This window comes from Aspergillus thermomutatus (genome assembly GCF_002237265.1).
Source record: "Aspergillus thermomutatus strain HMR AF 39 chromosome Unknown NODE_256, whole genome shotgun sequence".
NCBI classification, from domain to species: Eukaryota; Fungi; Ascomycota; class Eurotiomycetes; order Eurotiales; family Aspergillaceae; genus Aspergillus; species Aspergillus thermomutatus.
Genome location: NW_020798306.1, coordinates 12,383 through 39,310, shown reverse-complemented (window position 1 = coordinate 39,310; position 26,928 = coordinate 12,383). Strand labels below are relative to the sequence as shown.

The 26,928-nt window shown below is 50.6% G+C and overlaps 12 protein-coding genes across 12 annotated transcripts; 6 read left to right on the top strand and 6 right to left on the bottom strand.

The window, feature by feature from the left end:
• Positions 1-151: 151 nt before the first annotated feature.
• Positions 152-717, top strand: CDV56_104863 (uncharacterized protein; the record flags this gene model as incomplete). Its single annotated transcript, XM_026758482.1, has 3 exons — positions 152-403; positions 479-544; positions 601-717. The coding sequence occupies 3 exons, from the start codon at positions 152-154 to the stop codon at positions 715-717; spliced, it is 435 nt and encodes a 144-aa protein (XP_026611045.1).
• A 174-nt stretch (positions 718-891) lies between these two features.
• CDV56_104684 (tyrosyl-DNA phosphodiesterase 1) lies at positions 892-2,768 on the bottom strand (the record flags this gene model as incomplete). Its single annotated transcript, XM_026758303.1, has 4 exons — positions 892-1,611; positions 1,661-2,057; positions 2,107-2,219; positions 2,286-2,768. The coding sequence occupies 4 exons, from the start codon at positions 2,766-2,768 to the stop codon at positions 892-894; spliced, it is 1,713 nt and encodes a 570-aa protein (XP_026611044.1).
• Positions 2,769-3,277: 509 nt separating this feature from the next.
• Positions 3,278-5,226, bottom strand: alg10 (dolichyl-P-Glc:Glc(2)Man(9)GlcNAc(2)-PP-dolichol alpha-1,2- glucosyltransferase; the record flags this gene model as incomplete). The annotated part of the gene is made up of 3 exons (XM_026758093.1): positions 3,278-4,224; positions 4,275-4,412; positions 4,470-5,226. 3 exons carry the CDS (start codon positions 5,224-5,226, stop codon positions 3,278-3,280), a joined length of 1,842 nt encoding a protein of 613 aa, XP_026611043.1.
• A 294-nt stretch (positions 5,227-5,520) lies between these two features.
• On the top strand, positions 5,521-6,592 carry psf2 (DNA replication protein PSF2; the record flags this gene model as incomplete). Its single annotated transcript, XM_026757960.1, has 3 exons — positions 5,521-5,634; positions 5,830-6,422; positions 6,484-6,592. 3 exons carry the CDS (start codon positions 5,521-5,523, stop codon positions 6,590-6,592), a joined length of 816 nt encoding a protein of 271 aa, XP_026611042.1.
• A 353-nt stretch (positions 6,593-6,945) lies between these two features.
• Positions 6,946-7,658, bottom strand: CDV56_104233 (CUE domain-containing protein; the record flags this gene model as incomplete). The annotated part of the gene is made up of 2 exons (XM_026757852.1): positions 6,946-7,260; positions 7,377-7,658. 2 exons carry the CDS (start codon positions 7,656-7,658, stop codon positions 6,946-6,948), a joined length of 597 nt encoding a protein of 198 aa, XP_026611041.1.
• Positions 7,659-8,401: 743 nt separating this feature from the next.
• Positions 8,402-12,282, bottom strand: CDV56_103767 (condensin subunit SMC2; the record flags this gene model as incomplete). Its single annotated transcript, XM_026757386.1, has 6 exons — positions 8,402-8,666; positions 8,724-9,397; positions 9,451-9,825; positions 9,877-12,034; positions 12,149-12,189; positions 12,256-12,282. The coding sequence occupies 6 exons, from the start codon at positions 12,280-12,282 to the stop codon at positions 8,402-8,404; spliced, it is 3,540 nt and encodes a 1,179-aa protein (XP_026611040.1).
• Positions 12,283-13,257: 975 nt separating this feature from the next.
• gtmA (gliotoxin thiomethyltransferase) lies at positions 13,258-14,300 on the top strand (the record flags this gene model as incomplete). The annotated part of the gene is made up of 3 exons (XM_026757185.1): positions 13,258-13,639; positions 13,705-13,743; positions 13,798-14,300. The coding sequence occupies 3 exons, from the start codon at positions 13,258-13,260 to the stop codon at positions 14,298-14,300; spliced, it is 924 nt and encodes a 307-aa protein (XP_026611039.1).
• A 351-nt stretch (positions 14,301-14,651) lies between these two features.
• CDV56_103325 (NOT2/NOT3/NOT5 family protein) lies at positions 14,652-16,590 on the bottom strand (the record flags this gene model as incomplete). The annotated part of the gene is made up of 5 exons (XM_026756944.1): positions 14,652-14,747; positions 14,810-15,164; positions 15,230-15,617; positions 15,670-16,187; positions 16,292-16,590. 5 exons carry the CDS (start codon positions 16,588-16,590, stop codon positions 14,652-14,654), a joined length of 1,656 nt encoding a protein of 551 aa, XP_026611038.1.
• Positions 16,591-17,696: 1,106 nt separating this feature from the next.
• mrpl4 (mitochondrial 54S ribosomal protein uL29m) lies at positions 17,697-18,590 on the top strand (the record flags this gene model as incomplete). Its single annotated transcript, XM_026756716.1, has 3 exons — positions 17,697-18,063; positions 18,143-18,309; positions 18,471-18,590. The coding sequence occupies 3 exons, from the start codon at positions 17,697-17,699 to the stop codon at positions 18,588-18,590; spliced, it is 654 nt and encodes a 217-aa protein (XP_026611037.1).
• Positions 18,591-19,325: 735 nt separating this feature from the next.
• On the top strand, positions 19,326-21,130 carry CDV56_102794 (secretory pathway gdp dissociation inhibitor; the record flags this gene model as incomplete). Its single annotated transcript, XM_026756413.1, has 8 exons — positions 19,326-19,371; positions 19,422-19,446; positions 19,511-19,570; positions 19,630-19,657; positions 19,721-20,066; positions 20,119-20,673; positions 20,730-20,987; positions 21,042-21,130. The coding sequence occupies 8 exons, from the start codon at positions 19,326-19,328 to the stop codon at positions 21,128-21,130; spliced, it is 1,407 nt and encodes a 468-aa protein (XP_026611036.1).
• A 424-nt stretch (positions 21,131-21,554) lies between these two features.
• On the bottom strand, positions 21,555-22,123 carry CDV56_102655 (PaaI family thioesterase; the record flags this gene model as incomplete). The annotated part of the gene is made up of 2 exons (XM_026756274.1): positions 21,555-21,968; positions 22,028-22,123. The coding sequence occupies 2 exons, from the start codon at positions 22,121-22,123 to the stop codon at positions 21,555-21,557; spliced, it is 510 nt and encodes a 169-aa protein (XP_026611035.1).
• Positions 22,124-23,108: 985 nt separating this feature from the next.
• On the top strand, positions 23,109-25,291 carry CDV56_102258 (origin recognition complex subunit 4; the record flags this gene model as incomplete). The annotated part of the gene is made up of 2 exons (XM_026755877.1): positions 23,109-24,614; positions 24,677-25,291. The coding sequence occupies 2 exons, from the start codon at positions 23,109-23,111 to the stop codon at positions 25,289-25,291; spliced, it is 2,121 nt and encodes a 706-aa protein (XP_026611034.1).
• Positions 25,292-26,928: the final 1,637 nt, after the last annotated feature.

Genomic DNA, 26,928 nt, shown 5'->3' with positions numbered 1-26,928 from the left:
CGAGACAATCCCATCCCATCCCACCTCCGCTTTATTTTCACCCCTCACTCACCACTACCGTACCACTCACTTCACATCACAAACAACTTCTTCATCACCTCACCCAAAACCTCAAAGCCAAAGCCAAAGCAAAATCAAAGTCAAAATCAAAATGGCCTCCCTCACCGACTTCTTCTCTGCCTTCGACGCCGCCGCCGCCAAGGAGAAATTCCCCCCCGCGCTGCAGTCCGCCGCCGCCTCCATCGACAAGGCCGCCCTGCAGGCTGCCCTGGACGCCGTCCTCGCCGGCGGCGACGACGCCACCGCAGCGGGCAACGACGCCGCCCTGAAAGCCGGATTCGAGTTCGCGGCGCAACTGGTCAAGATGCTCGAGAAGGAGCCCGGGACGACGGAGATGCTGAGTGTATGTTTCCTTCGTTTACCCCCGTGTGGGAGAGTGGGAGAGTGGGTGAGTGGTGCTGATTCAATTGCTCTGTAGCTGTACAAGTACTTCAAGCAGGCGAGGGGCGAGAAGCCGGCTGAGCCGTCGTTTTATCAGATGGAGGTATGTATCCGCTGTTCAAGGGTGAGATGAAATGAAATGGGGGCTGATGAGCGCAGGCCAAGTACAAGTATAACGCCTGGAAGGAGGTCAGCCATATCAGCGCCCAGAAGGCTCAGGCGCTCTATATCAAGCAGGTTAATGATTTGATTAACGAGTACGGTGTCCGTGCGTAGATTGCGCGGTGCGGTTATGGATGGATGGATGGATTGGATTGGCGGTGGATGCTACTTGGGAGGATATACACTACCTATGGAGTAGTAAGAATGAGTTACGCGATGATATGACCTTGGATTGTTGTTTCTGTGGTATACTCTGTAGGCTATATGGCGGGTGGCACTGGCCTCAGCTCACCCTTCCCATGTCTGGCCCAGCCAGTCCGGTTCGGTGTGCGTAGCTGTAGCGCACCAGGGGACTTCGTCCGCCCTGTAGGAGGTCAGGGGTAGATCGTATGGCATCCGGAGCCCGACGAGGACATCGCAGCCCGGCACGTCCTCCGGAGGAAGCCGCGGGAGGTCGCGTTTGAAGCACGGAACCATCACCGCTTGCTGGGCATCACCGGGGACGAAAAGCTGCGGCCACACCATCACTCCGATCTCCCAGCTGCAGATCCTCACTTCCCCGGCATTGTTGACGGCCGCGCCCCACGCCTGGGTAGACAGGTTGGCGGACGTCACCATCGCCCAGTCGATCGTGTCCATCTTCTCGGCGTCCGAGAAGCGGATGTACGTTTTGATGTGTGGTGCCGCGCGCCGGCGGCCGGCTTCCCGTTGGGGGGTTATCGAGCTGCTGCCTCTGCTATTGCTGCTGGTCGCACTGTCTCCTGCCCAGCGGCGCAGATATGGCCGCATGTACTGAAGTTGTTTCTGCTGTGTGGCGCTTTGCAGTTTCATGTGGATCGATCCGCCGGATCCATAGCCGTTCAGGGATCGGCGGATCTCGTCGGGGGTAGGGAAGATGATGGAGTATTTCGGTTGGGGGTCCCTCGCCGCGGAGGAGGGTGAAAGCGAAGCGAAGAAAATGTCTTTGAGCCACTTGTCTGTTTGTCCGAGGGAAGCTATTGACGAGATCTACTGGTTGTCAGAGCTTGATCAAGGCGTGTAGACACGGGATCCTGACCTGGGTGACGATATGTGATGCAGTTTGACCCTGCCCCCTCCGAGCCGGAGGTATCTGGCGAGTTGCTTCTTTCAGAGCGGGCCATCCCCATAGCGTCTTCCTCCGCGAATCCAGAGAGCTAAGCCTCTGTTTGGAGGGGACGCTTGCGATCAAAGCGGCGCGAACTGCACCAAAGTCGAAGCGCGCGAGTTGTTTGACCAGGGGCCCTGTTTTCTTGACGCCGTATTCGTTCAGGTAGGCGAGGAGATCCCTCTTGAATCTAGCGCCGCTGCCGATGGCTCCAGGTCCCTCCGGTTCCCTTTCAGCCTGTTGCAGCGGGAGAAGAGGAGACCGCCAGACGGCCTGGCACATGTTTGCCCAGTCGCCGGGAATCATGTTTGCCGTATGGATGACCACCCTGCTCAGTCAGCAAACCAATAGCCCTGTGCAATAGGAATATCACGTACTGCGCAAGATCGTCGTGACGAAGTAGGATCATCATCTTCGAATGGTGTGTCCCAAACGGTTCGGGCATGTAGGCAGTGATCGCCTCAACATTCGGATATCGGGGACATGCTTCCTGCTTTGGTAAACATCTTCGCTATACACAGACTAGATACTTTGCAAAAATGAAAGAAGAAAATACCTCAATCCGAATCCGATTCGGGGCGTCCTTTTTCCACGATCCATGGACAACCTTGACCTGCACCAGGCGTCTTACGTCCTCGTCGAACTGACTCATGAGAAAGTCCACATCGAACAGGAAATTGAACTGCCAGCATTCTCGGATCATGGGATCCCCAAGGATATCTTTCAACCGAACTGTGTCGACATTGTTGCCTGAGGCAGCAGAAAGGTCCCGGATGTGAGTGAGCTGGATGGGAGATGGGATCAACTGCGGTCGATGACTAGTCAACTCTGCAGATTGAATGGAGGTTTCATTGGGCGAAAAGCTTTTTCGAGTCACAGATGACTCCGTACGGGGTCGTGATGATGGAGGAGGAGTGATGGATCTGTGCAAAGATGCCAAGCCATTTGTTACGGCTGTCGGAATCGCTTCAGTAAGCTCTGGCTGCTCATCAATAGCTGATGGTTTGAACCTCTTGGATGGACGGTCTTCTTGTTCCATTGTGTAGGTGATGGATGAAGAAAAGTGTCTGGTTGACCTCCTAGTTCGAAGCCAAACTTGAGGTGGGCGGAGTATGATAAAGGATGGCTGCACGGCATGCAAAATACAAAGGACACAAGACGACAAGCTGTTCCGTCGACATACCATCCACGGTCAAATTAAACTTAAAAACTCTGGTGTAGATCCTGTGTGCGAATGCGCAGTCGACGAGAAAGAAGAAGATGCAAGGCTAGAAGGACACGAGGATGACCACTATTCTGGTAATCTGAAGGAACATACTCCGCTGGAGTTGATACTAAATGACATACTGCGGCAATCGCAGTCGCAATCGCAGTCCCAATCCAATACGAGAACTATTCAAGGCCATCCACGAGACTCTTCAATTTTATGGAGGAAACTTTTGATTTTTAGTCTATATTACAACAACCTTCTGTTCCACAGTATATATACAAGACCATCTAATGACTAACACAATTGAAGAATGAAATGAAGAAAGCAGTAGTAAGGCTTCACCACATGAACCTCTGAATCTTTCCCGGCTCCTGTGGCCATTCAAAGCCCTTGTACAGGAAGATATACCCGGTGGCAGCGTTGATGGCCAAGAACCAGTACGTCTCCATGAACAATGAGAAATTAGTTGCCAGATCGGCGTGCAGGGCTTCCCGCTCATCCCGTGGCCGCTGTTGACGGTACACAAGAGGCACGGGCTGTGGGGGTAGATGAAGTCGCCACATCACCCAGGGAAGGATAAAATAGCGTGGCTCAACGAGCGGCGCGGTAACAAGCGATAGTGCCGTAGCTGCAAGCCAGACGAGCACAAAGCTCGCTCGCGGGACTCCCTGCTGGTGCTTATGGCGCTGGACGACGTGCTCCTGGATTCGGGCAAGAACCTCGGGAGAGAATGGCTCTGGGGCGGCCGGCGAGACCGTGACTTGGCTGACTTTTTTCGACTTGGACTTGCGTTCGGACTTCTCTTTCTTACGGGCAGCCTCCTTCAACTGCCCTTTCTGAGCAGCAGCCACTTGGTTTGGTTTTGTGATCGGGACAAGCTGAGGCTGTGGCTTGGCGGTGGAGAATCCAAATGCAGAAATGACAGCCCAGCCACAAAGAAAGTAGGCAGGGACCGCAGCATATTTCAGAGCTGGATGCGAGCGCAGAATGCGAAAGACGTAGAAGATATAATGCCGGTTATCGGCAAGGGTGAACGGATGGATGATGGTGTTGAAATGAACGATAGCCAGCATGGTGGGGAGAATGACCAGGGCCGTCAATATCTGCGGAAGACCTTTTTGCTTCTTGTTAAATCCGTAGTCAAAGAATGCAGGTATCGCAGAGCTTGGAAGCACCAGATTGATGACTGGGAAGATCAGGATGGGCCAAGAGAAGAACATGAAATAAGGCCAGATATAGAGCATCTGCGAGAGATGCAGACCTGCTGTGTGAAACTCTTTGTGTCCTGACACATCATCAGTCACACATCCACAGATCCTGGCCCGCAAGACTTACCCAGGACAACTCCATTGTTCCAGAGCACAAATCCACCAAAGGCTGCAAGAATGACGAGATAAGGACTGACTGTGAAGATTACAGGGACAATGTTCCTCAGACCAACTGAAACAAGCGAGATTGATGTCTTGATATAATCTGGGTTCCATCTCAATGAGTACGCGTTGTTCACAGGCGGCCGGGAAAGACACTCACCAAAGAAGGAAGCCTCTGACACAAGCGGGTCGTACAGTTCGTTGTTGAAACCGCTCTGGATGATTTCAATTGGGCTTGTGGCCTGGCTGGCTTTTGAGGACTGACGGAGTTTGCGGACCACCTGCAGCCCCCCGAGAAAGACGGCCACCCAGAAGATGTTTGTTTGCCGAAGAACAAGAGCGGCCAATCCAATCGCAACAAAAACTGCCGTCTTGAGCAGTGATCCAGATCCCGCGGTACGTTTGATATCCCAATTATAGGCTTCAATGACCACAAGGAGGGAGACGATATCCGTGTAATACAGCCCCGAGAAGAAGAACAGCGGCGGGAAAATGGAAATATTCAGCACCGTATGGCTCAACCAAGCTCCAGAAGGGCGCATATTGCGCACCTTACGCAATGCATCTAGAAGAGTCTGCAGCCGCCAGGGAAGGAAGACCGTTGCAGCTGCGACATTGGTAGCGCGGAGGGCTTCAGCGTTGAGCTCCGTCGGAGAGCCACGGAGTGCTAGCGCACCAGCACAAAGGACGTAAGACCAAAGGTAAAGTCCTGGCGGAGTCGTGATTTTAGGGTCCCAATGGAACCACTTATGGTCCCAGTACGCCTGTGCCTGGGGGACATGGAAAACCTCGTCGAGGTACGGATCCGGGACGACGGTATTCACCTTGGCCATCCACAACGGTATCAGCAGGAGCACAAAAGGAACCGCATATCGAGCAGCTCGAGAAATGCCTGATACAGGCCGCACGGCACTCATGGTGTCTATATCTCATATGAGACAAGGGAATTAATGTCACTAGTATGAAGCAAATGAAGGAGAGAAAGTGAAGTAATTAATCTCCGTGGATGAGTTCCAGTTGCAAACGGTTCAAACATCGTCTTTGACAATTCCCCAAAACGGACGATGAAAGAGCCAAGGCGTATGCATCAGTGGATAATTCCATTTCCCTAAATTTCAAAGAGACTCGATGCGATAATTCGCTCTCAGAGGGAGCTTGCCCATTGATAGTCATCGTCCAAATTCTCCCTAGATCACAAAACCTGAGGCTCAATGGCCTTTCCTCTTCCGCGGGGCATCACGCCCCCGGAGATTGCCTTTCTAGCGGAGATGGAGATGGTGACGATTCTCCCTCGTCAACGCTTGGAGGGCCTCGAATTGTTAGGTGTAAGTCGCCGCACGGACTGCTTTGCTGCTATGCGCCGTCGAGATTGCTATTTTCCTCGATATGTCGCGTGTGCGGGGAGATCCATGTCGCGGCATTGCGTGACAGGACTCGGTACAATCACAAACCAGAGAGCATCATAAATGCGACAAACATGGCTCAATTCATGAAGAATTAACAATCAAATCTTCAAACAGGGCCGAGTCGAACCACTCCTACCACCCCGCCGCGCCTCCCTCCCACTATGGCTCGCCCTCCTCCTCAAACGCCAGCGCCGCGCAAATATCCTCCCGCCCGCATGGCTACATCCTGAGCCCCTCTCCCTGATCCTCGAGATCGAAACGCAACATCACGAATACGAGAATGCCTTTTCCCCGCCTCCACCGCTGCCCGGTCAGCCGAGCCTCCGCGACCGCAATCGTGGACAGAGACCGATAGCCAAGGCGCGTCATACGCCGGATGGCGAGCGATACTTTCCTTCGCCGCCCTTCTTACCGCAGAATATCGCGCAGGACAATACACAGACTGGCGAGCCCCCGTCATTACCGTACCATTGGTTGGAGGTGGGCAATATGCTCCTCGACGCGGCAAGTGACGATCTGGTGGATCCGGACCAGATACGGCGGTTGCTTAAGGAGCTGCGCGAGGTACGTATGGCGAAGATACGGTCTGGAGTGGACGTGTTGGATGCTGCTGCCACCGGCGGAGGTGGAGTGGCTCTCACGGGTGTTGGCGCGATGGAGATGGGTGAGTCGAGAGGATTCGTGACGGGGGTCGTAGATGAACTCAGGTATGACGGCCACCCTACTTGGTTTGGGGGACATGACAGAAACAACTGACACCGTGTATAGGAAGATCGGTGCGTCGAAAGAGCAAGCACGGCGGGAGCAGATGGCGGAAGAGATGGCCAATGGGGGATATGATGCCACCCAGGACGATGAAGACGAGATGGAGTTCTAACGCCCTTTTTCCAATGGCTTTTTCTTGCATCATGGAGTTATGGAAGGACACACACGGCGCAAGCTATTGCGATTGAACGAGTTTCAAATGTATATATACCCTATATTTTCCAAGACAATTGCAAATATCCTGCCACTAAACACCATCAACATGCGACGCTCAGGCTGCAAAGACAAGGACAAATTTTCCACAACAAACTGCCTGTATTGAACCCATAGGTCCCAGCTTGGCTAGATGGATAAGCATAAAAAGAATGGTATAATGGCCCACACCGCAAAAGAATGAGCAGAGAACAACAAAAAAGTATCCTTACACATGCGAAACTAAGATCGTAGAATCTCTTGCCCATCCGCTCAGGTCGACACATTGTCAGCCTGCCGCTGCTTCTGCTCCATCTTTTTTCGAGCTGCCAAAATCATATCGTCTCTGCGCTTCTGCAACAAGCGCTGTCGCTCCTCTTTGTTCTGCGACCACCCGCTGGTCGATATCTGCGATGATTGTTCGCTGGTAGCGTCGGCACCATTGATTCTCGAGCTGAGGTTATATCGGGAGATCAAATCTTGGCCGTCAGACTTTAGGGAAGCCCCGGACGCGGACGAGGGCTGCGCAGCTGCCGCTGCGGCAGTAGTAGTGGGTAGAGCGATCGCAGGCTGGAAAGAGGGTGGTGGCTATCCACAACATCTCATTAGTTTCAGTCGCTTCAACGGAATCGAGACGGGCCCGCGTGGCGCATCGTCTGCATTCCGCGGGTGATAGATAGATAGGGAATCGCGCCGGTACGTACCATATCCAATCCCCGTCCACTGAGAATCCGCTCCGTAGTCGCTGCGACATTCCCCCCATTGCGCTGCAAGTCCCACATGATCTCGCGAGTGCTGAGCTGAGGGAACATCTGAGCTATCTGTTCCACCTGGGCTGGGTCGACGATATTCCCACGGCCACGGATCCGGGAGCCGCCTGCATCGGGACTACCGTCGCGTTTAAGGAACCATCTGATAACAAAGAAAGAAACGACTGCTAACGTGAGCAGCGATGGGATGTTGAGCGAAGGTTCTTCCTCGGGCATTGTTGTCGGCTGAATGACTGATCAGGACGACCCGCGTATGAGACCAGAGTTGATGTATTTGGCCAGTGGCACGTGCTGGGGTAAATGCAAGAGATAGTATTAAGTGAAAGTAATAATTTAGCACAAGAAGAAATGGTCAGGGTTGATGTTGGAAAATGATTAAATGAACAGGTGCCAGGCAATCACTAAAGTCTGGAGATAGTGATGATCACCCGCAAGGTGGCGGTGGACAGAATGACGGAACTCGGCGACGTCTGACAGTTGTTATTCCGGACATTAATCATTATCATTGGTCCATAAGCAACACAAAATTGGCGACGTCGCAGTTCTATATTGAGATCTTGTCGAGAACGAGATATCTGGATAAAAGGGAGTGGTCACTGCCATGAAAACTGAACAAGAAATATACGCCAGACCCTATAATTATTACGGCTGCCGAGGTATTCGGGTCATCCTTAAGCGATGATTCATTCTTATCATTTACCAGGGGTACCTATTTCTTTGAGCAATTGGAAAAGGTCATCATTATGCATTCATCATCACCAGGAATCAAAGCAGAGTCATCCAAGAACCATGTATATCACCTAGAAACACCACCTCCGAGATTCCAGTATGGCCGATCACAGATGATATCCGATCCAGTAAGCCCAAACACAATTCACAAACCATATACCAGGGGGGTACCTGAACAACAAAGTCAAGCAAATGAATATAGACAGGAAAAACAAACGGCAGAAAAGCCATTATTTCATATCGGCCGGTGTCAGAGCTTGGACCACACTGGTACCTTCGCTGAACCTCGTCCGGAAGATACGGTTGGCATTCTGGAACATGCCGTCTTTCAGAGAAACAACAATGAACTGAGAGCCCTTGAAACGGGTCTTGATCAACCGACCAATGTTCTGCGTGTGAGACAGATCCAGCGCGGCGTCCACTTCGTCCAGGATATACATCGGCGCAGGCTTGAATTGCAGGAGCGCCATGATCAGTGCAAGGGCAATGAGCGATCTACAAGCGTTCAACATGTCAGCTGCGGCAAATACTCATCACAGATGTCAAACTCACCGTTGACCACCAGACAGTTCAGTCAGACTCTGCTTCCACACCTTGCCTAGAGACACCTTGACCTCAAGACCATCCGTGATATCCTTGCCCTCGGGAGGGTCCAATTTAGCAAAACTGCCGGGTAGTAGCTCTGCGAAGATTTGACCAAAGTCACTGTTGACTTTGGTCCAGGTCTTGTGAAGAGCTTCCTTCTTGTATTCGTTCAGGTTGATGATGGTTTCCTCGATCTTGCGCTTATCTCTGATCACAGTCTTCATCATATTCTTCAGAGCGGCCTCCTTCTTCTCCACGCTGTCAATCATGTTCATGACCTTGGGGTTGATCTTCTTCTTCATGCCTTGAAACCGCTCGGTGACATTTCGCAAGGTAGCTTTGCATTCAGCGATGTTCTGGCTCTTGAAATCGTAAGGAGTGTGGGCACGGCCGAAATTGTCCTTCTCATCTGCGATCCATTCGTGCTCTTCCTCCATGTGTGCAACAGTTTGGGCAGCTGCCTGCTGCTCTTTCTGCAGCTTCTCAAGCTGATGGCCAAGCTTCTGCATCTCAAGACCCTCCTCGGTGATTCGGGAGTTCTTAGACTTGGTTGCCTCCTCGAGTTCACGCAATTCCTCGTCGAAGCCGGTCAGTTTGGCTCTTTCGTCCTCAAGCTGCGCTTGGGCGATGTCATGAGCGTCCTAGGTAACGGCATTAGCTTAACGTACACGATACATGGGCATTCTCTTCAAACCTTGATTCGGGCCTGTTCGCGCTTCATGGACTGGATCTCTTCCATCTGAGCTTTCAACGTATTCTCAGCCTCGGCATACTGCTCCTCTGCCGCCGACAAATCGCTGCCAACTTGTTCAGATTCAAGCCTTGAGTTTTGAAGCTCTTTCTGTAGGGCCTTGACTGAGTTCGAGTTCTTAGCAAGCTTCTTCTTGAGAGAATCCAGCGTAGTTTGCAATTCTGCCAGCTTGCTATCCTTGTTGTCATTAAATTCACTCATGTCCTTTTCGATCCGTTTGATGTCCTTGGTTGCCTCGGTCTGACGAGTCTTTGCATCAGAGATGTCCTTTTTCAGCTGTTCGATATTTGCTTTCATTTCCTCGACAGCATGGATAATCTGCCACAAAGTCAGAACAGCTCTAAGTCAAATGCGAGATGAACAACCTACCGATGAGGACGAGTTGTTGCTAATTTGTTCCTCTGTCAGCTTGATTTCGTGGCTCTTGAGGTCCAACTCCTGTTTGATAGCGCGGACAGTATCGAGCTTCTTTTTCTCCTTCCTCATTGTGTCTTCCAAGGCTCCGAGACGGCGTTCTTTGCTTCTCATTTCCCGTGTAATCTCATTCAGCTTCTGTAGGGTGACAAGAACGCCACTTGAATTGGGTGAGCTACCACCAGACAGTGTTCCGGACGGGTCATAGACATCTCCCTCGAGCGTGACACTCTTGATCCGAACAGCCGGATCGAACGTCACTTGCTTGGCGGTATCAGCGTCCTGGCATATCAAGGTGTTGCCAAAGACATAATTCATCGCCGCCGTGACTTCCTCATCGTAACCGATTAAAGACAGGGCAAGGTCCACTTTACCCGGCGCGATATTTTGCGCTGCCCCGATCTTCTCCGCGGAAGCTTTGAAAGCAGATATCTTGTTCAGAGGAATGATGGTCACACGCTTACGCAGTTTGCCATTCTGAAGGAGCTGTGTACCAGTCTCCGCGGTGTCGACAACGACGTTGTAAAGACGACCGCCAGCACAAATTTCCAGGGCTGTGGCAGCCTGAAGCTTGTCCTTGTCCAACGTGAAGAGCTGAGCAACCAAGCCCTTGACCTTGGATCGATCGAAATTCGGGTGGGGGTCTGTGTAATTGAAGTCGACGTTTGCCACTTTTCTCTTGAGCCCGTCGGCTCTCTCGCGCAGATCTCGAATGTCTCTTTGCAATTCCGACTGCTCTTGGTAGATCTGGTCTTCTTTTCCAGGCTCAAAGCCGAGTCTTGTGAGCTCCGCTTCCAGCTTCTTTGCTTGAGCCTTTAAGCCTTCCAGTTCGTCGAGGAGTCCCGAGTTTTGTTGTTTTGCCTTTTTGGCTCGAGGCTCCTCCTCTTTGATTCTCTTTTCCAGGTGAGCGATCTTAAGCTTAGCTTGCTCTTGTTCAGTTGCCGCTGCACTGGCGCGATTACGGGCATCCTGTAGCTGCCCTTGATACCCACTTTCTTGACCTTCCTTGGATGCGACACCGGTCTGTAATGTCTGAAGCAGTTCCTCTTTTTGTTCGACTTCGGCTGTCTGTGCGTCGAATTCCGCTTTTGCGGCATCGTACTCAGCCTGTAGTTTGTCGTAGACCTTCCTCTTTTCCTTGAGAACTTTCTCAAGGTCCTTGACAGTCTTTCTGACTGTTTCTCGCTTCTCTTGCTCTTCGGCGACGCTGGCCTTCTTAAGGTCCATCTGCGTGGTCAGTCGGACTAGTTCGTGAGAATTCGACTTGACTTCGTCCTCGAGAGCCTGGAATTTGCCTCCCTTTCGCAGCTCCTTGTCACGAGCAGCTCTGACCCGTTTCATATCCTCTTCCAAGTGAGAGATCTCGTTCTTGAGCTTGGCGGCGTTCTCCTCAAGCGCTTGCATCTTGCGTCTCTTGTTCTCGCATTCCTCGCCGGTCACTCGTAACCGCTCCCCGCTTCGAAGGTAGTCATGAGCAACAACCAGCCGGGTCAAACGCTCTAGGTCGTTCTGTGTTTGCTGAAAATCAAGAAAGGCTCGCTTCTCAGCTCTAAGTTTCTCCAACTTAGGCTCAATCTCCTCTTTCAATAAGCCTTCGATTTCCCGCAATTTCAATTCCTTCTTGGACATTGTTTTAACCGCCTTCTCGCGTCGATCTTCGAACATACGCGTACCAGCCGCTTCCTCAATCATAGACAAAATCTCCACGGGTTTCATATTCAAGACCTTTGTAATCCGGCCCTGCATGATCAGGAAGTTTGGGTTGTTGATGTTCAGTTGGACACTCTGGAAGAGGTTCTGTACTGTCTGCTGCTGAGCACGATGGCCGTTGATCAGGTATTTACTGGTGCCTCCGAGGACGATCTGGCGAGTAACAGAAATGGTCGCATACTCTTCAAATCCAATGGGCGATTTGGCCGTATCCCGGTTATCGAAGACGATGGTCACACTAGCCTTGGTAACACCAGCCTGTCCGCGCTTGTAAATGAGATCCTGAAGGTTCTGCGCACGAACGGTTGACATGTTTGTAATTCCTAGAACGAAACAGATGGCATCCAGGATATTCGATTTACCACTGCCGTTCAGGCCAGTGATGGAGTTGAAAGATTCGTCCCTGCGTGTAATGGTCAGCTCCCTTCCAGCAGTAGTGGCACAAAAGCAAAAAGATTCAAAGTAGCCGTCGACTACAGTCTGCAATCTATAGAGCCATCACAAAAGAAGCGCATACCATCCTGAGATAACAGTACGCACAGCGTACGATTTGAAGCCCTATCAGCAACGATGTCAGCCATAAACGACTCTCTTAATTCGTCGATCCTGACAGCAAAAACTCACGTCAATGACAATCTCTGTGACCCTCATGGTTGCGACTTCGATCCAGCCCCAAGAAACTAGATCCTAAGCGCATGAGATGGTGAGGCAATGGACAGCTTACGGCCAAGCAGTTGTTGATTTGAGCAAACCGTTGAAGCCTGACTGTTTTCGCGCGGGCGGTGTTTTGCCGACCGTAGCCATGTTTATGGATTGCCAGTTTGGGGATAGTACGCATGATGCTGATGATGTAAGCTCTGGAGGGGTCAATTTGATCACATGATCAAGTTGATCTAGTACCGGCTCCCCTCATTGTTCCCATTGAGTGCTCAAAAATGATTAGATAGATAGATGTCTTAAGTCAAACAATCAAAAGGAATGTTAGTGATTGTTTCTCACTCTGTGTCTCCTAGATGTGATAGTTCTATAGTCCTAGTCTTAATTATCCACTCTATAATCCGCTCCCAGCGCACTCCCGTAGTTCCATCTGTATATCTTCCCATACTATTTTGAATTATGTGCTGTCGCACCCATAGCTAGCCCTTCATCATTTAATGCTATTTAATCCCAATAAGACAGTATCTATTTGATCCATTCCTCAGAAACCAAAGGTGGATATCTTCTAGAGGAAGGAATGGCGATCTATTTTCCTCTAGTCCTGGCTAGCAATCCAAGCATACGTCATTACCAAAGGCCCTTTCCAACAGAGTACGGAAGAACTACCTACATACCAATGCAACCCAATTGCATGATCAATAGACGTCCTTTACTGGTTACATTAGCAGTCAGCTTGCCAATGATGCGCATAAACACCCTGTCCTCGTCTTCCAGGGTTCTCGCGGAGAGATATCGGACACTTTCGAATCCTCATGTTTGCAATAGGGCTGATGAGCAGATTATATGTCACGAAGGGGTATAAAGTCTCCAAGATGTGTGTAGGAGAATGACTCTTCTCGTCAGACCAGTTCATGTCATCTTTGAAACACTTTATCGTATCTATTATACTCGCTCTTCAACTTCACCAAAATGACCCAGATAGACTACCTCCAGAAAATGTTCCAGACCAAGGAGTTTACTGACCGCTACAAGTACAGCGAAAAGCTCACTGGGCTATACGCTCAGACCTTGGTTGAGTACTCTGGCGTGGCTAATCCCAGCCAGAAGCCGCTGGTTGTCCTCGACAATGCCTGTGGGATTGGAGCTGTCTCCAGCGTACTCAACCGCACACTTGACGATGAAGCAAAGAAACTTTGGAAGTTGACCTGCGGTGATCTGTCAGAAGGCATGTTGGAACACACCAAGCAGAGGCTTGAAGATGAAGGATGGGTCAATGCTGAAACGAAGGTCGTGGATGCGCTAAACACTGGGCTCCCAGACGCGCATTATACGCATGTTTTTGTCTCTTTTGGTATGCTTTTCGAACAAACACCTCGGAGCTATGAGGGGATGCTGACAATCGCCCTCTTCAACTAGGCTTCCAGAGCTTCCCAGACGCCAACGCCGCCTTGAAAGGTAACTGACCTCCTGTCAGACACAAAGAGAACTGCCTAATAAATGATGCTAGAGTGCTTCAGAATTCTCGCTTCCGGAGGTATACTCGCAAGCTCAACATGGCAGAGGTGTATGTGACCTTGAGCACATTCCCCTTCAAGAACAAACACTCACTCACAAGTGCAATGACAGTCACCTGGGTACCAATCATGAAAGCAGCCATTGAGACCATGCCCGGAAATCTCCCATTCCCAACACATGAAGAGTTCCTCGCGTTTCACAGTACCGGTTGGGACTCGGCATCCTACATCCAGTCTGAATTGGAGAAGGTAGGATTCAGGGACGTCAAAGTCACCGCTGTGCCGAAAGAAAAGTCATTGCCTATCGATGAATTCGTCGAAGTCTGCACAATGATAACCCCTTACGTGCTTTCAAAGGTCTGGACTCAGGAACAGCGCGAGTTGCACGAGAAGGATGTTCCGATGGTGTTGCGGCGATATCTGGAAGACAACTATGGGGCGAGTGGCCAGGTTCCTGTGGAGGCGGTGGCTCTCATCACAACGGCCCTCAAGCCTTAGCATAAACTAAGCAGCTTCCGCTGAATAGAAGATCCAAGATGATTAGGGATCCACATGTACGTGTTAATCGGGCGTGGCATCTATGATTGAGTGACTATAATAAGGAACAAGACCCAGCTTTTTTCATGGTTGAAGGCATCAATTCATAGTTTCGAATGTCTACACTGACAGAATTACCATGAAAAGAAATCAATGTCAGATATCCCAAGTTCCCATAGAAGCCACAAGAGGCCGGAAAACACCTGACTGCTCGGGAGTAGAACACCGGCTACAACACCTGAACCGCATCATAGAAATTTGGTAGTCAACCCAACGCCGTTGCTTATACATAAACTGTGCTTCCACCAGAAATTATGAAGCTTGATGAGGAAATCCAAGAGGGCGCGCAAGACCCCTGTTGTGATCCAGTCTGTTGTCCAGGTCCTCGTAGCGAAGAATGAACTCACGCTGTTGATAACAATGTGGTTAGCATTCCGGGGCAGATCCGAAACCGGGACAAGAGTACATACCCGAATCTTCTTCCAGGTAGTGGGATCCCAAATCAGGTAAACGCCGCGTTCGCTGACGCGAGGTTCGACATCAACAGGACCGGGATACGTCTCGTCACGTGTAAGCCAGCATCTTTCAATCTTATGATATCTCCACTTGCGACCCATCAACTCTTCTGCAGCTAGCTCTTGCATAATGTCGCGAGGCATGCTGTAGAAGATGTAAAACAATGTCTCATCGCTGAAGCTGGGTATACGGGTCTGTAGAGGCTGGATATTTGCAACGCTGTAACATGCAGGTAAGGAAAAGTTTTGTTCCATCGGAACGGCCGACATGGACGCAACGAAAGGTGACGCAAAAGAGGTGTGAAGGGGCCTTCGAACCATAAATGTTAGTCAAGCAAAGGAAAAGTCTTCGGTGTCATAATAGCAACAACGTACTCAGGCTGATTTAAATCCAAGCCGAGAGTCATCAGATCTTGACCCACTGCAAGACTCGCGACGTCGGGGCTGTCACTGTGGATCATCCGGAGCAAGCCTGCGAGTCCAAACCTGTCGATCTCGCTCATCTGAGCAAGCGGTGGCTGCTCAGTGCTTTGCACAGCTGCAGCGACGTCCTGTGCCTCACCGGCGGCAGCCTGCGGTTGCTGCGCCTGCTGTTGCTCTGTGAAATTACGCTGATTCGCCATGGTAGTATTGTTCAAGTCCTGCAGACTGAATTTAGCAATGAAATTGGAATAGCGCGAGTGGGAGAGATTCCTGACCTCTTTTTCTGGTCCAGGAACTCCATTCGGTCCTTGGTTGACGGGCGAGCGTGAGGTACCGATGGCTGGGAAAGCGATCAGCATCCTGTTCACCGTCGGAAAAATTAATGAACATACCTGCCGACCCCGCATTCGTAGGCGACATCATTCTCGAAGTATCCTGTCCATTGATCGACGCTCCAATAAGGGTGCGATTTTGAGCAGACTGGTTCTGGTTTGCGCCTGCGAAAGGCATCGTGCCGCTAAAATTACCGAGTCCAGCACTTTGCATCAACGATTCTCTGCGATCTTGGCCGAGATCTGTAGGGACATTACGTCCGAGAGGGGGGAACTCTTCAATGTTGCCTGTCTGTGGCTGACCAGAACCTCCTAATTGACCACTAATACCCTGTCCACCATTCCGAAAATCGTCCAGACGATTTGCGAATTGAGCACCAGAGGGAAATACATCTTCGTGGGATGGCTGGGATTGTTGTTGCGGATGATGCGACTGTGTCTGAGGGGCGCGTGAAGGTGCTTGGGATGTCGGGTGCTGCTGCCTCTGCGGAGTCTGCTGCAGGGCACGCTGACCCCACACTAGCCCTGGATTTGGAGTCTGAGATTGCTGAGGCGCTCCTGATAGCGAAGGGAAGTCTCTGTGAGGACAAAAGTTAGTGGTGGGGATCGAAGAAGAAAAAAACCTGTGCTGGCAATTTGACAACACTGAAGGCCTTTCGAGAGGAAACGAAGTCACCCATACGATAGATCAAGAGGTGTAGCAGGCTGCGATCCTCCACTGAGGCTTTGCGCAAATGTTCCCATAGCTCCAATGTTGCGCTGCTGATTTCCTTGTATTCCTGGTGTCCCGCTGACGGGTAAGTTGAAATTCCAGTTGGCACCGCTCCCTGTAGACACTCCTCTCATCAGCAATGATTCCTGCCATAGGGCTTCGGGATGTAGCAACAATGTATCCGCACCGAGTTTTCCGTTAGGCAAGCGCGCCGAGGCCAGTGTCGCATTTCGAGCCTGTGCTTGTTGCTGTGCGGGGAAACCAGACATGCCTCTCAAAGGCTGTGGGCCGGGTCCTGAAGAGCAGTAATGTATGATCAGCGCTAACGTAACGAAACAGTGAATAGGTACCCAAAGCCATGGCGCGATCTCAGGTAGACAGCCCCAGACGGTTTGCCAGAGGCCTTGCCAGAAGGCTTGCCACAAGGCTTGTCCGTCCATGGCGTTCAAAGTCCCGAATATGTTCGAGGATGGACGTGGTGTGAGAAGACGACAATTGGATCATGGAAATCACTGGGAGAATTCTCCTCTTCACCAAGCACCGTGGGGCTACATCTCTGACGCCGAGAAGCTATACATGAAAGGGTTTCATCGCACAAAGTGACCATTCAATGTTGCTATAGCGGAGCAAGACCAAAATAGCAGAAACTCAAGAGAGAAAGAATTCAACGCACCTGGCCTGTTCATAATAGTGTCTGAGCCTCAAGGAGTAATCTGTGTAGTGAGAGGTGTGTAAGGAGAAAAGTAGCAAGGGATCACGAAAAGTGTAGAGAGAGTATTTGAACAACAGTGCAGCTTCACCTCCGTCCTCATGCGGCGACTACTTCTCTGTTACTGGAAGGTGGAGTGGCTATTAACGCGCGCTTCTTGTGAAGGGAACGCACAGACCATATAGGATCAACCGCCTAGCTATCTACTCAGATAGAGAGATTTTTCTGCAGAATATAACAACTAAGAAGGCGGTGTATGGACTAATTTCTATAACAAAGAGTGATATGTTAATTAGGCCATAAGAAGACTCCAGGTACTCTCATTTCTTGCTGGAAGCAAAGGTGATAAACGAGAAATAGTTGGTGCTCCGTAGCCATCAACTGCAAGCGACGACCTCTAAAACTTCAACATGGCTACCTCAAGATGAAATTGGTGCTAAATCTGATAGTAATCAAAATATTTCTTTTTCTGTACTCAAGGCAATACGTATTAATAGATACTGTAGGACAGAGTGTAGTACATATTCCGGCGCTGTCAACGGGAATGGCGGCTAACACCACGTGACTCTTTCGCGGAGGTCCACTCCCGCCTTTGAACTCACGCCGCAAAAAGGTCATCTTACCGGTCTCCCCTCAAGGATTGACTGCCAGCCAACTTTGTTCAATATGCATCGCCAGTCAGTCACACGGCTTACTCGTCAGTGCCGGAGTCTTCCGCTGGTCGAACTGCCTCCTCCTTACCTCGCACCGTCTCTCCATTTTTCCTTGATCCGCTCCCCGGTCCAGTGCTCGACTTTTTCCTCGACCGCCGTCGTCGCTGGCCGTGGACGTGATTTGAACAAGACCCGCGGTGTCTCGGCTATTCACCGTACAGGCCCCAGATTCAAGTTGGGCGTGTCAAAGTACCCATTGCCGAAGCCTGTCTCCCCCGAAGCAATCGAGAAGCGCGAAGTGACCCCGGATCACGGACTCTGGGGGTTCTTTCCCAAAGATAGATCGGCACTGAGCACACCGGAATATGATGTTGCTCACGGTTCGTGTTCACCATCCTGATTTTCTTACGTTTTATTCCTCGTCGGCATAGATTGTGCTAATTGTGGCTCATCAACTAGGCCGTTCCTGGTCCATCCAAGAACTTCGGGACAAGTCGTGGGAAGACCTTCACTGCCTCTGGTGGGTCTGTGTCAAGGAGCGTAATCGCATAGCTACGTCCAATCTTGAGAGACAGCGTCTAAAGGCGGGTTACGGAGAGTGGGAAGCCAATGAAAGAGACAGAACAGTGAGTTCTCATCCCTTCCCGGTCCAGACCTTCATATTTTCTATCTTCCTCCCAACTTGGCTTTGTATCTAACGGATACTCGATGGCTTGAATCCGTCGGTACCAATGCGCTAAATTTCTTTCTTCGAAGCACGCCTCACTAATCTTTTTCCTGTTGACAGATCCGCATTACACAAAATGGTATCAAGCACGTTCTGCGCGAGAGGTGGTACGCTTGGGAAGATGCGCAGCGACTATACAAGAACGGATATCGCCCACAAGACGAGGAGACTCAGGAGTAGATGTTGACAACAGGCAGCTGCTCATGCAATGACTTCATGTTGTCTGGACTGTGGTTCTCACAAGAGGAACATTTCACATGTACTATATTGTACTGTTTTCTATAATTCGGTCATTGTTTACCCCTTTGGTTGCGAAAGGGTCTTCGTATATTTGTCAAGTCGTCAATCAGAAAACATTCAAGCATATACTTATACATACCGCCCACTTCACGTTCATTTGTTTTAGCACGATGCCAATCTCCGTAGCGCCAATAGTTTAGCCCACGGCGTCTGTAGTTGATAATTTTAGGCTTATTTTAAGCTATTGTGGCCCGAGATGGGTGCCATGAAAAAGGGGGGATACTCAGGAGTCAGGAGATCACTGTTCTATGTGATTTGATTAATTGTCAATCAATTAATAGTCGTCTGTATCATATCCCAAGCTCATTTAATATGAACACAGCGGCGTACTTCTCCTCACCCCCTTGTGGGCCCAATACTTAGCTGGCCATCAAATCCCATCTGCTGGTCCTTGGTTAATGATCCGCGGGGGGCTTCCAGCAGACTAGCTAGTCTCCGGGCCTACTTCGACCACCACAACTAAACTAAGGTATCTACTAACTACAAACTCACCGCAACCTTCAGTGTCTCCATATCTTTCCTCCTTTCAAATTCATCTTCCCCCAATCTCACGCGACTTCCACTCCTCCTTGCTTATTTTATTGTTCGTGTTTGCACCCGTTCCGACCATTCATCATGGAAGAGATCGCCCCCGAGTATGATGTTGTGGTTCTCGGCACTGGTATGTATTACCCCGCCGTTTGACAGCTGTAGTGCTAACGCCCCTCGCAGGGTTGACGGAATGTGTGCTTTCTGGGTAGGGGATTTTGATAAGATTTATCTTCGCGGCCTGAACAATAGCTTATTGATATTACGGACAGTGTCCTCAGTGTCAAGGGAAACAAGGTGCTCCACATTGATCGCAACGATCATTACGGAGGGTAAGAACTGGGGTAGCTACCCGATCAACCACGTCCCATCCTACTGACACGGTTTTTAGAGAAGCTGCTTCTGTGAACATTGAAACTGTGAGTCCATCATTCAGTTAGTCTATTTTTGACAGTTGCTGATGCCTTGTTTGTTTTGTACAGCTTTTCAAGAAATACGGCAACGTCCGCCCCGGCGAAGAACCCTGGAAGAAATATGGACGAGTCAACGATTGGAATATTGATCTGGTCCCAAAGCTGCTCATGGCAAACGGCGAACTCACGAACATTTTGGTCTCCACGGATGTCACGAGATACCTTGAATTCAAGCAGATTGCAGGCAGCTATGTCCAGCAAGGAAAGGGCCCCAAAGCCACTGTGGCCAAGGTGCCCTCGGATGCTGGTGAAGCTCTGCGTTCATCTCTCATGGGCTTGTTCGAGAAGAGAAGAGCTAAGAAGTTCCTGGAGTGGGTTGGTGAATTCAAGGAGGACGACCCCTCTACTCACCAGGGTTTGTCTCTAAAATTTTGCATCTGCTTCAATTGCTAATATGCAGGGCTCAGGTATGAATGTCGCTCAGTGCACAATGAAGGAGGTTTATGACAAGTTCGGACTGGAGGACAACACCCGCGACTTTGTCGGTCACTCCATGGCGCTTTACCCATCTGATGAGTACATCACAACACCTGGGATGGCCGTCGAGACCATCCATCGTATCCGACTGTACGTCAACTCCATGGCCCGGTATGGAAAGTCCCCATACATTTACCCTCTCTATGGTCTTGGTGAGCTTCCTCAGGGCTTTGCTCGTCTGTCTGCCATTTACGGTGGCACCTACATGCTCAACACCAGCGTCGACGAGGTTCTCTACGACGAGAACGGCAAGGTTTCCGGAATCAAGGCAACCATGAAGGATCGGGAGGACAACAGCGAGGCGATGAAGTTCACAACCAAGACAAAGAAGATCCTGGCGGACCCATCTTACTTCCCTGACAAGGTCCGGGTCACTGGCTACCTGCTGAAGGCCATTTGCATCCTGAAGCACCCCATTGACAAGACCGATGGCAGTGACTCGCTGCAGCTGATTATTCCTCAGTCTCAGGTTGGAAGGAAGCACGGTGAGTGGACCGAGTGGGAGTCTGTTTTATTTTAAGTCTTTACTGATCAAGATCAGACATTTACATTGCCATGGTCTCCTCCGCCCACAATGTCTGCCCCAAGGGCTACTACATCGCCATCGTTTCTACTATTGCTGAGACTGATGCAAACCACCACCTGGAACTGGAACCCGGATTCGAGCGTCTGGGCCAGATTGAAGAGAAGTTCTTTGGTGCTCCCATTCCTCTCTACGAACCTTTGGAGAGCGGCGAGAAGGACAACATCTTCATTTCTAAGAGCTACGACGCTACCTCCCACTTCGAGACGACAACAGGTATGACATCAGCGAACAATTCTGCCGTATCACAGTTGCTAATGGTCAAAACAGACGACGTGCGGGACCTTTACAAGCGGGCTACAGGCGAAGACCTGGTGGTTGAGGGTCTTCGGGAGGACCAGAGACTTGCGGAGGATTAGATGTGCGGGCGCTAGGCCCAGCATGAGGCTTTAATAATATAGTGTCATGTTTGGATGTTGCTGAATTGGGCCGTAATATCTTTTGGATTCCTGTTCGTCCTTGCCATCCAGCATGAACAATTAGCATTCTGGAACGCGCACACACTCGCTTTGCTTCTGACTGTTCTGACAGGCTGTAGTAGTGCACGCCTGGTATATGTTGAAATTCAGCACGGTCTTGCGGGCAAATTCTTGATCATAAATGCTGTCAATAGGCTGAAATTTGAATTGCTTATAATATCCATAGTCTCGCAATAAGGAAAATGAAACAAGTCACAGTCAAGTTTCATGCCCCCAGTCTATTTCTAGCACACCGAAATTCCGATGACAGAACAGAATACTAACAAGGTATCTATATAAGTTCGGGACAAAGAGAGAACGCACATCACATCTTTCCACTCGACTCCGGATCCGTATTCGCCTTCTCATGCTCCCCCACCACACAGAGATCTCCATTATCGGCTCTCGAGATCTCCGCACGCAAAAGCGCCAATCGTCGCCCCGTATGGATAACTTGACATACCAGTCGTATCTCCGTGTTCACAGGCACGGGGCGCAAATACGTGACCTTGAGGTTGCGACTGACCCCACCGAGCGAGAAGAAGCCTGGTTTCGAGATGCCCAGGAGGATAGCGGTGGAGAGGACATCGATGATCGTGGCGGCGCACCCGCCGTGCAGATTACCCATGAAATTGCACAGTTTGGGGGCTACGGTGAGAAGGTATGAGACTTGTGCTGGGGGGCCACGGGTAGCGGATTCGAAGCGGAGATTGCAGGCGTGGGGATCAAAGTCCCAGTGCTGGACGCTTGGTTAGTCTTCGACCTGGGGGAGTCGGAGAGGTGAGGGTCGTACTATACCTCCTGATCATGTCGGCCCATCCGTGCGGAGTACTCATAGACGAGCTCCTCAAATTCATCCATGGTCCTGGATGGTGGTTTGATCGATGAGGACATAGTTCCAAGTCTGACGATGACCTATTATAAGGAGAAACGAGGTGATGCGTGAGGATCGTGCCGATTCCTTTCTTTCAGAAAAGAGTCTCCTCTGTATATGAGGGCAGCAAAGATATTTAACAGACGAGGGGAATTATTGATAACCGAGGTTGGCGGTTGTAGTAAGTCTTGGTCTTGGAGGATTCTCACGAATCGAGCGTCACTTGGAGAGGACCATTGATATATATATATCACTGTCATCTGCTTTCTCTTCTCAGCAACCCATGAGGCCTCAGCACTTTCTTGACTGTTCCGTCATTCAATGGCACCCAAGTACTCTGTAGGATCTCGAGTACATCATAGTGTTATTTACCATGTGCTTTATACTGGGAGAACTTGATCAATCCAGACCCTCGAGGAGCGGACTTTAAGCCATTGGAATGTTGCGTTAATCATGATAGCTCGAACAATATGAGGCTTTCGCATAGAATAATGTATTTGCTCAAGATAGTCTGGAATTCAATATTCCTGTAGCACAGAGAGATTCACCTGATCTCGCGTCACGCGTTTTGCCCAAACCACGATATCATCATTGAATTGTCGATCATCACGGCAACAGCAGTTGAGATCTATTGAGATCTATTCAATTGACCCTATCAAAACACAGTGCGTACAGTCCAGTATTACGCCACGTATGTGGAGTGTGTCCGCCAGCATTGTTCTGTTGCTTACTTACACTTGATACCGATATGCCTACCTAGGTCGGTCGCGATCCCGTTAGACAGCTTTGTCCGCCTAAGCGGTCAATTCTTGCTTTTGATGTGTCGCATCGGCTTTTACGCCGGCCATTGACTTTCGACAAAGCTCAATATCTGTCTAACGCTTGAGGAGATTTTCTTATTACCAATGCCTGAAAGATAGTAGCCTACATCGCAGCAGTTTCGCCCTCCCTTTCCTCGAACTCGACCTCCCTTCCAAACACTATCGACGGACGTGACATCACAAAATGACGAATCCACGAGCGGCAAAGAGGAGGAGGTTATCCGACCTACAGTCTGCAGACGAGGATGGTGATATTCAAATGCGAGATGACAGTCAGGACCTTCACTCGGTTGCGTCGTCACGGACCGGCCTGGGCGAATCGCCAACTGCCTCGAAGACATCTCGACACCAATCCTCAAGGGCCGAGCCAGATGTAGGTCAGGATACAGCCATCAATGGGGCGGGAAACAACTCAGCGAATGTGGAGACTCCTTCGCGGAGTGGCCTTCGATCGAGCGGACGTCAACGGAAGCCACCGCAGAGATACGAGGACGAAGTTCTCAACACTCCGTCGTCAGTCAAGAGGACCATATCATCTGCCGGATCATCTGAACGTACGCCACGAAGCACAAGGAGAAGTAAATTGGTGCCGGGAACGCAAGAGGCTGAGGATAACTCACTGCAGCCTCAGAAGGGAGGACTGATCAGAACGAGGTCTAAGAGAGCTTCCGTCAGATACGCTTCCACAGAAAAACATGGTGAAGATCAACCTGAGAGCCGGGAACAGTCGGTACAGTCTCCTACCCCAGAGGATTATCAAGATGGATTGGACGAGCTTGTTTCGATGCAACTACAGCAGGACATTGCTCACCAGGATGCAATTGAGAAAGACGACACTATGGTTCCATCCGATCCTCTGCCTGACTATGCAGAACGCTTCCAGAGGCTTGTTCAGGGAGGTCTTAACGACGAACTACAGCTTCTGGCAAAGGTGCTTCTCGAAAGGCTCAATGGTAGACAGCTCATTCCGTTGAAAGGGCTGGAGAATGAATACACCAAGGTGCGTCAGCTCATTGAGCAGACAGTCACGGCTGGCGAAGGTAACTCAATGCTGCTCCTTGGGTCTCGTGGCTGTGGCAAGACTGCCATTGTGGAGACGATAATATCGTCGCTGAAGAAAGAGCACCAGAATGAATTTCACGTGGTTCGACTCAACGGCTTCCTACACACAGACGATCGACTTGCGCTCCGGGAGATGTGGCGCCAACTCGGTCGTGAGACCGACACCGAAGAAGAGGCAGGCAAAGTCAGTACCTACGCCGACACGATGGCAACTCTACTTGCTCTTCTGTCCCATCCGGAAGAATTGTTTGGTCCTTCTGGCAACCCGAAGGCCGTCACGGCGGCCAAGTCCATCATCATCATTCTTGATGAGTTTGACCTGTTCGCGACTCATCCCCGACAGACACTGCTCTACAATCTATTTGATATCGCGCAAGCTCGTAAAGCTCCCATCGCTGTGCTGGGGCTTACCACGAAAGTCGACGTGACCGAGATGTTGGAGAAGCGTGTCAAGAGTCGATTCAGTCATCGATATGTCTACGTTCCACTTCCGAGAAGCTTCGAAACTTTCTCGGAAATCTGTTTTGCTGCGTTGAACTTGGAGGACAGCGAGAAACCATTCTTATTTGACACTGTCGATTCCGAAAAGTGGAACAGACTATTGGATGGGTGGAGGATATACCTACAGGTACCTTATTTCTTTTCTGGGTCGAGTCCTCTTGTCGGAAGACACTAACTCAGCTCTGATAGGGACTCTGGGCCGACGAATCGTTCAATCACCATCTACAGAGGATTTACCATCAGACAAAATCCGTCAAGGAATTCTTCACAAGTGCCCTGCTGGCGATGACTGAGTTGCACTACAGCACTTACGACTCCTCATTCCAAATACCCACACCCAAGACCTTCAGCAGCCAGGCTCTATCGTGCCCGGATCCCGCTCCCCTTCCCTTCTCTACCTCCATGACTGTCTCCGCAAGCCCGTCATCTCTTCCGCTCTCGCTCCTGCTGGCCGCGACCCGTCTGACAGCGCTGTACGACCCAGGAGTCGAAGCCGGTCAGCCTCAGAATCTAGCCCCACTTGCACTGTCCTTCCCCGCAGCATATGCGGAATATGTCCGACTGTTGACGTCCGCTAAGACGTCTGCTTCGGTATCTGGCGCGACCGTCACTCCCGGTCGTGTCTGGGGCCGAGACGTGGCTCGAGAAGCGTGGGAAAAGCTAGTCAGCTGGGGACTGATCAACCCTGTCGGTGGGGGAAGTGGGACTGCAGATGGGCGGATGTTCCGGGTCGAGGTCAGCTTCGAGGAGGTGGTTGCCATGGCGGGATCGGGTGGCTCGTTAGGGAAATGGTGGCGTGAGTGACACGGACTGTTGTCACTTGCCACGTTTGTGAAACCACCAAGCCTCATGATTGTCGTGTGGTGTTGGCGTGGATGATAAGCACAATATCACACAGCGCCATGGTGCGGGGTCAGGTTGAAGCCAATCACTGGCTATCTGGGCGCAATCGCGCCATCGAGAGGGTCTAGATAATCTGCAACAATGAAACAAGTACAACGTCCACGGAGTACAACTCGGGAAACCCCCATGCGACGCCTGACTCTTGGGTGTTTTATCCTCAGAGCTACTGGGATACTAGTTAGTGCCAACGTACCTTCTGAGCAATCTAGACACAGCGTCTTTGAATCCGACCGCTTGTCCTAACGTTTTTGCGATGATCACCGCCCAATGTACCGATGATCAGCGCCATTCTCTGTCAAAAACATGCAGAATAGAGGGATAGTTCTGAGATTGAATACTAGTGATATCCAGTCTGGTTGCCCAGGGAATGCTGACCAGAATGAGTGTAATCCCGCTTTTCCTCCGAATGCCTTGATATCCTGACTTCATTTCGTATGTAGTCGAGAGTTCAAGTAAGACCATGTGAGGATGCGACGCGGATCTGACATTAGACACATGGTCATACAGACGCAGTTGATGCTTAGTCTACGTAGAATCCTGGCCAAACTCGGGATGCGGACGTACGCGAACAGGGGCTGTCCTTAATGAGCTTGTCTCAATGACCATGTGTCTTATGATCTCGTCATCTATGCGCTATATATTATCTGAAGAAGCTGTCAATGTAAAATTATGGAGAGCGAGACTCGCATTTGATGCCCGACGTAGTAATCGAATTGAAACGCCGGTACCCTTGTACGTGCGCAGGGCATAGAGTCAACAGATCATCGACAGCACGGCAGCGCCGGCACGTTGAAGATCACCTAGACTATCCAGGAAAGACATAGCCAGTCATCTCCGCAAAGGCCGACCTCGAATCCCGTTCTCTCGCGGCCATCAACCACGGGAATAGGGCACTAACGACTGTAGATCCCTGGCATCGCACGGCGTCACGAGTCATACAGTCATGCTACCTATGACGGAGCAGATCTGCACTCTGCAAGAGTCAACTGGAATTGAATACGGATACCACAGTCTCCTTGATAGCGGGCCAGTCCAGAACACCCCCTGAATATTGCAGTCTATCGCAGATCGGACGAATCAGGATCCCGCGAGGGCAGACACTAATGCATGCAATCACAGCGTAGTTCGATACGTACCCCGACTCCCAAGCGTTTGCGCCTATGCGCAGTAAGATACTGAGGTAACCAGCGCAGACGGGAAGTCCAGATGCTGGGGAGGAGGTTCAGCTTTTGGGGCTGTACTCTGTAGTCCTTTCAGGAGAGCTGGGGTAGGTGTAGGACATGGGACTCAGGAGGCCAGGATGAGATTGGAGGAGCGAGTCCGTACTTTTGTCCTATAGCTGCCGCTCCTGGCACTCTGCTGATTGCTCTGTGACATCGATTCAAGGTTCATGTAGCTCGTCTCTGACCGGGGAGAGAACTTGGAAGAATCAAGATATAAACCCTGCTGTTGAATACATTAAGGACACACTGTGACAATTTGAGAAACATCGACAGTGAGCTTGGCGATAGTGGTTGGCAGATGAGTCGATGACGCCA